This window comes from Austrofundulus limnaeus, unplaced genomic scaffold (assembly GCF_001266775.1).
Source record: "Austrofundulus limnaeus strain Quisiro unplaced genomic scaffold, Austrofundulus_limnaeus-1.0 Scaffold300, whole genome shotgun sequence".
Lineage (NCBI taxonomy): Eukaryota > Metazoa > Chordata > Actinopteri > Cyprinodontiformes > Rivulidae > Austrofundulus > Austrofundulus limnaeus.
The window spans coordinates 266,754-274,251 of NW_013952702.1; the positions used below are offsets into that span (position 1 = coordinate 266,754).

At 43.5% G+C, this 7,498-nt stretch overlaps 1 protein-coding gene across 1 annotated transcript; it reads right to left on the reverse strand.

The window, feature by feature from the left end:
- Nucleotides 1-3,116: 3,116 nt before the first annotated feature.
- On the reverse strand, nucleotides 3,117-5,046 carry sp6 (Sp6 transcription factor). The gene is made up of 2 exons (XM_014021653.1): nucleotides 4,983-5,046; nucleotides 3,117-4,770 (listed from the first exon to the last, which is right to left on the reverse strand). The coding sequence occupies exons 1-2, from the start codon at nucleotides 5,033-5,035 to the stop codon at nucleotides 3,771-3,773; spliced, it is 1,053 nt and encodes a 350-aa protein (XP_013877107.1). The 5' UTR covers nucleotides 5,036-5,046; the 3' UTR covers nucleotides 3,117-3,770.
- Between the last annotated feature and the right edge of the window lie 2,452 nt (nucleotides 5,047-7,498).

Below are 7,498 nucleotides of genomic sequence, written 5' to 3' on the forward strand. Positions count from 1 at the left end.
GTCTTGTAGTACCTCTGTCATCCTGCAGGGGGCTCACTGCCTGATTCTTCTTTTACGTGTAATTCTGCATTGACTAAAAGAAACAGGACCACATCTGACTGCAAAAAATGACTTTTTTTTTCTTAATCTGTGGCAAAATCTATAAAGGAACAACCAACTGAGAAAGTGTTAAATATATATTCTTTAACGTTCTGATTTTTTTTTGTGTTGTATCTCATTAATTCAAAGAGTTTTAGTCTCCTGTGAAATGTATTGTAAACTATTATAAACACCGCAGTAATCCTGCTAACGAACAGAAAACAAAATGTCATTCAAATAACTTATAGGAGACATATCATACAAAATSCACATTTTTAGCTGTTAAATACATTTTGTTGTGGACTTGGAGTCTCTAGGAAGCAGAAAAGTTGAATTTAATCAATCCCAGWACTGCAGTGATATCTTTATAATCTGTTGGGGTCACATTTTTCAACCCCTTCAGTTTTCTCTATTTTATGAACTATTACGTCACAGTATTTGCTACGAATATTCTAAATGTGAGCCATCACGTCAAAATGAGGATTAAGTCAAATTTGGTCAAAATGACCTAATTATGGGCCTAATTACATTTTCAGATTCCTGCTTTAAAAGCTACATTTTGAYACCTGGATCATCCTGATATCATGAGCTCATCCAGAGAGATGACTTCATTTGTCTTGATGGTTAAGATAATACATCACTGTTTGGTCTGAACCCTAATTTTCTGTAAATTTATTGAGTAGTTTTTGATGTTAATATAAAGACTAAACCTCTAATATTATTTAAGATTTTCCAGCTGGAAAGAAACAAAACCATTGCTAGTTCACAGGGAAGCATTTAAAATTTTTATGCATTTTTCCTCAAAATCAGCTTTTTTGTTGCTGCTGCTCAAAAAATGCTTCAAAAATGTTTCTTAGGATTGTATTTCAGACAGTTCATTCAAATGATACATTAAGGCTTTTATATATTTTGGACAAAATGCAATTTTTGCACATCAAAACCCCACATCTGCCTGTTCCTCCACATTCCACTTTTTTATTTAATCCTCGTTTCGATGTGACAGGTCACAAACAAAGTCTGGATTTTGGTGGTCTTCATTCTCCTCTGACTCTGGGTCAGACTCTGGTTCTGTTAGACTCTGGTTCTGGGTCAGACTCTGGTTCTGGGTCAGACTCTGGCTCCATGTAAGGCTGGATGGACAAGTCTTCCCTTGCTGACATCTTTTAATTAAATTGTAAATAAAACATTTCTGCGCAGCTATATAGTCACCAAACCCCTCTGTGAAACTAGAATGAAGCAGTGTGTTAGCTGGAGGGGGCGGGGCATGAAGTGGCTCCTTTGACTGTTAAGAGACAGCCTCAAAATGAGTTGTTCTGCGACACATCAGAAAAGGAGTGAAAGAGGGGCTTGTGGAGTTACAATAAAGAGGAATTCMRATCAAAGCTTTGCAGTTCCACTTTATTAGACCCAACTGAAGGATTTAAAACATTTCCTTTAAGAAATATTAATGACRAATTAATGAATTTTCTGTTTTTAGTCTGTTCTGCTCCTCTGCAAACAATTACGAAACGTAAATAAAAGCCAGACAAGAACTGAGCATCTTTTTAAATTATTTCTTTAATTACTAAAGAAGAGTCATTGATTAAATACAAGTGAAAACACACAATGTTTAAGTTATTTTTCACACAAATTCAACAAACTACGACTGTTTCTACAGCAAYAAATTCAAATTATGTTCTATAAAATGAAACATCTGTCTATAATATCACAGAATAAAATTTAAACTAGTCAATGAACAATAATTGACTAATGTTTAAGCACTTTCTTCAGTTTTTCTATTTAAAAACACAGAAATCACGAGCTTCMTAAGAATCTGCTGTAAGTTTTGTAACGTTTTGACACTAAGCTCAGTTGATAAGTAAAAAGCTGCTCAATCTGCCTACTGCAGATCTATTGATTAGATACAAATAATGAAAGTTAACTGCTCACATGATTTTTGTTGTGAATGGCACCAAACTGCAGCTGCACACATTGTTTACTGATAATAAATGTAACTGTTTCTATTCTTTTAATCAAATTTAGAAAATGTGAATTGTTACACATCTTATTTTTTATCCTACAGAGGGCAGCAGAGATGTAAAAGTAAAGTGATTGTTCAATAGAGAGGTTATAATCATCATCTTACATGCTGTAGATAGCTCTTTGAACAAGAGTTTAATTCTGACAGGACTGATGAGTCAAAGGTATTTTTAACCTTTTTTTCATTGTTAGTCATATTACGAATATTTAGTTACAAACAGTGACAGCAGCACATAGCTGTAGCATGTCTGGGGTCACTTCCTGCTGGAATAATCATGGAATTCAACACTGACTGCAATGTAAAGTTTTATAAAACAATATTAGCTMAATTTAAAATTATTTAATTGGGTTAAAAACATAAAATATACTTGTTTTGTTTTGTTTTAAAATGACGCAAATCTGCTTCAGAAGTGGCCTAACTAGCCATTAGYAGCTTGCTAATTTGAGCAAGGCCACTTACAATCACATTTCTGCAGTCTTAAAGTGCCTGAGACATCAATTTTTTGTAATAAACATGAATGCATTTTTGGAAAGAGGACATTGATAAAATATTGCAAAATAAATTTCATGTCACTGAGATGAACAGTTGTTGAGATATTTRCATGTGAAGAAACAGGAAGTGATGTCAAAGAGGAATGWCWGCATGTAAACAGAGCGTTGTTACAACAGCTGATAACACAGACTGCAGAGAAGAATCTGATGTTTCTTTAGATTATTTTTGAGTCACTATCAGAGAGATGAAGAAGAGTTAAAGTTTGAATAATTTTATTTTAATAAACAAAGACCAGAGTTTATTTTTTTTAACGAGTTCCCCTTTGATGTCACTTCCTGTTTCACTTTGGCTGAGCCAAATTCAAAGGAAAATAGGCCAGTTATGGGACAAAATGAGTAAAATCATGTGTATTATGCTAACTTTTTTAAGTATAAAGATGTTTTCTTTGAGTCTGTATAAAGGATAGGCATGTCACAGGTACTTTAAAGCTTTGCTGCAGAGATAGTTTCGCCTATTTTTTTTTTAAATGAAGCTAAAACCCTGGGCTGCGTTTTGTTTTAAAACGATGATTTGTGAGCAGAGGCCTCGTGTAACTTTGTTGTTTCAGACATTTGATCCACCGTTAAGAGGAAACATTGTCACGTTGGGCTTTAAATGTCTTGTTTCTTCACGMTGGATGTTTCAGGCCCGTCAACCTGCAGCGCTGACAGGATGGATCTGAGTCTGTTTGTGTTGCCGTCCTCAGCGTGTCCCGACAGAAGCCCGGGTTCACGTCAGGCGGTGTTTTTCTGTCGGGTCCAGGAAGGGGCTCTCATCACTCGTTCCCACTTTTTTTGTTTTTGTTCCTCCTCCAGGACCTGTTCTTGTTCTCCTGCTGGTTCTCGTGCTTTACCGTCAAACTTCTTCACTGAGCAGTTCTGGACCTTTCTGGATGTTCTGRTCCGGTTCAGCAGGATGCGCACGTTTTTAGACAGAAAGTTTCCTGTAAACGAGCTGCAGGTTCTCTCTCTCTCTGCAGCCGGCTGCGTCTCAGAACCACGGCTACAGTTTTCCTTCCTTCCAGCCTCCGTCAGTAAAAGTTGGTCCAAATCTTCCTTCTAGTCTCTACTCTACCTGAAACTACGACTCTGCGCCACCGAGCGTGGACTCTGACCTGCACCGGCGTGTCTCGGAGGCGGGACTAGCCGGACTGATCCGTCGGTTCCGCCTCACATTTCAGCTTCAGCTGAGACTCGGTGCTGTCGGACACGTTCGAGGAGTGCTGTGGGGGCGTGGCCTCGTCGAAACCCTTCTCCCCCCTCCCGTCGCCGTTCACCTCCCCGTGGGTGGGCGGGGACTCGTGCGTGCGCATGTGCTTGGCCAGGTGGTCGTTGCGCATGAAGACCCTGGGGCAGAGCGCGCAGCTGAACTTCTTGGCGCCGGTGTGCGTCTGCAGGTGGCGCTGCAGCTCGTCGGAGCGGGTGAACCTCTTGCCGCAGAAGAGCCAGTTGCAGACGAAGGGCCGGTCGCCGCTGTGCCAGCGCAGGTGCGCCTTCAGGTGCGAGGTCTTGGCGTAGGCCTTGCCGCAGCCCGGGATGTGGCAGTTGTGCATGTGCTTCCTCCGGCCGTCGTCGGCGCTCTGGCCCATCTGCTCGGCGTGGATGCAGTTGGGGCAGCGGCACACGGCCTGGCTGCCTCCCCGGGACGAGGAGCGGCGCTGAGGCTTGGGCCGGGCCGACGCCGAGGTCTCCTGCGGTTCCTCCAGGGAGAAGGTTTCCTGCTGCAGCATCTCCGGGGCCAGCGGCTCCATCTTGAACCCGTCCTGAGGGAAGAGGTGGGACGAGTGCGAGGCGTGCTGAGCCGGGGGCAGGTTGCAGAGCTGCGGGTCGGAACCGTAAGGTCCTAACGAGGGCTGCAGACCCATGGAGCTCCCCGGACTCACCGACGGCAGGCCTTGACCCGTCTGCAGGTCTATCCAGCTGCCCGCCTGCACGTCACGATGGAGGTCCCACCAGGACGGGATGTTCATGTCCTCGGAGCTGCCGCTAGGCGGCGCCGTCCGTAACCAGGGCTCGTAAGGGTGGGCCATGATGACGCCGGGGCAAGACTTGAGAAGAAGTCCAGAACTCAGAGAGTCAGAGTCTTTTTTAAAGAGTGCTGAGAAGATCACCACATGGCAGGAAGGTCCAACTTTAAACAACCTGCAAAGAGAAAGAAAAACATCAAAATCATCTGCAGGGGGGCAGATGTATTACTATTAGCTTTGTTTAGCTACTAGTAGCTTTGTTTTGCTACTATTAGCTTTGTTTAGCTACTATTAGCTTTTGCTACTTTTAGAGTTTTGTTTGCTACTTTCCTTTTTTCTACTGTTAGCTTTCCGATTACTACTTATAACCTACATTTAAAACTCAACTGTAAATGATTCTGCTTTTGCTGTGCTTTTATTTTGAAGGTCAGCAGGTTCATACTGTATTTCAGCAGCTGCGTCGTCTGGAGTCTCTCTGCTGCTGAGTGGAGATTCAGGAGAAACTGAATGTGTTTCTAACAGGACTTGGAGATGAAAAGAGTTTAACCCTCAATAAAAACTGAGTTGTTTGAAAGTTATCTGCAGCAGGTAAGATATTGATTGTTCGSGCTGTAGGGGACCAGGATTCTGATGTTTCTGCATTGAACCTGAAGAGGCAGAGAGGCTAAATCCTTTCACAACATTTAAATAAACAGCACRAGGTGCGCCTCCCTCGTTGTCATGGTTACCACAGTTCTCACGCCGCGTGGCCGTGGAGACGGGGGGGGGTGGACGTGTCCGGGCAGACGCCTGCCACTAGCATTCGCTGCCAGGTACTTCCCATGGAGGACCGTCAGAGAAAACATCGTTGGCCTGCAGGGGGCGGGGCCAGGGGGGCGGGTGACGACAGGAGAGCGGTTTTGTGGAGGAAGACGTTCCAGGGAGGTATGGCTGCAGGCCAAGGCCCATTTGTTCGTCTGTGTGACACGTGTGGAGGTGAATCATGATTTACGACGACAGCCTCCGGGCGAGCCACAGGAACGGAGACGTGGAAGTCGTTGTGCGAGATGCAGAGACGTCAACGCTCGGGAGCCTGAGAACAACAGCAGGACGACTTGACTTCACGTGTAATTACAGACGAGGTCACTTCCTGTCCCAGAACACGCTGCAGGAATGTTCACGTGACRCTCGCCTCGGCCGCGTCATCAGGTCAGGAGGCGGAGCTCTGACCTCCACAGAGGGCAGGAGGCCGGTTCAGTCTGGTTTGACCCTCCTGCTGCCCTCGGGTTAAACTGAGCCGCGGGCAGCAGGAGGGTTCAGATGATRAAACCTGGAAACAGGAACGTATTTCTGGCTCAAACCTGAGAGGTAACGAGACGAGCGACATCGTTTCGTTACTGCTCAGTCCGATTTCTGGATGAGTCTCAGCGACTACCAGCTCAGATGTTAGCTTAACATCTGTTAAACTGACTGACATGAGCAGTTTAATCTGTCATCTTCTTGGGTTTGGGTCAATCAGCCGAACGTGGGACGAGTCTGAAAGTTTCATTAAAATCTGTCCAGTTTTGTGAGATATTTAGCTGACTCATCCTGCCTGCTTCTGTGACGGCGGGCGATGGTGACCGTTAAAACCTACTCTCTGCTCCAAACAGAACCATGATGACAGGTCCGAGGTCAGAACCAGCGCCGGAGCTTTTCGCTCTAATTTTTGTAGAATTCTCCTGGTGGGACGGTTGGTTGTTGTTTTATCTTCCCCTCATAAACAAACAGACAGAAACCTTCATCCCTCGGGTCCTGAGGGAAACAGCTGGCAGGAGGTGGGCCGGTGGGGGGGGGTCATAAAACAAGACCCGGCTGCACAGACGCCATTTTACATGTCTGCCGTCGCAGAAAGAACAAACAGCCATGTTTAAATATGAAACATTTCTGTAAAATATAAACAAACGTAAATAAAGAACCTGAGACCAGTTCTAGAGGTTCTGAAGGACCCGAGGAGACCAGTTCTAGAGGTTCTGAAGGACCCGAGGAGACCAGTTCTAGAGGTTCTGAAGGACCCGAGGAGACCAGTTCTAGAGGTTTTGGAGGGAACCTTGTCCCTTTCTGGTCTGATGGAGGTCTCCAGCAGTTTAGTCCTGGACCAGTGCAGATGTTCACTGGTTGTGTTTTTCCAGATGTGCCCTCAATGAAGGCACTAATGCACCCCCATACCATCAGAGAGGCAGGCGGGCCTGCTAACCATCCAGCCCCTGAACCGTTCTCTTTTAATGCAGTAAAGGTCACGATAATCTGATATCAACTTTCAGCCTTTGAGTTCAGAGATTAATGCAGATTATAATAATCTGATAACAGATTATAATAATTTGTGGATGAGATTATGAACTGGAAACTTTTATTGAGGAACTTTATTCTGAATTCGTTTCACTGGTTTTAGAGACTGCTGAACAKCTGCCCATCTTTATTTCCTAAAATAATCTTTTTATCCGCAGTAATCTGTCCATAATTTACTTAATCTGGTGTAAAATTCTCCTTCAGCTATTTCTTTCCAGCCTTTTGTTGCTCCTGGGACAACTTTTTCCAGAAGAAATCAGCTTCTATATTTTTCCTTCTTTAAGAAACACGATCAGATCTGCAGCAGGGATTCTGCTCACATGAACCACAGATTAAATTAATCTGATCCTCTAACCTCGTATTTCAGATTAATGAATGACGAYTGAAGAGTTTGTTTAACAAAGATTTAATCTGACAGAAGGAAAAGTTCTTGTCTAAACTTTGCGCAGCCCGACGACAAACTAACAGATTGGAAGAGTTTCTGTCAAAAAAAATCTGTTTTTAAATCAATAAAATAAATAAAAAGACAAACTCAGATTAAATGTTTGGATTTAAAGATCCTGATAATAAAATTTAACTTTAAAAAACATTTTGAC

Coding starts and splice junctions, on each gene's coding strand:
- sp6 (XM_014021653.1), bottom strand. CDS start 5,035: ATGAACCTGCTGACCTTCAAAATAAAAGCACAGCAAAAGCAGAATCAT. Junction 4,771..4,982: donor CAAAAGCAGAATCATTTACA/GTTGAGTTTTAA, acceptor TTCTCTTTGCAG/GTTGTTTAAAGTTGGACCTT.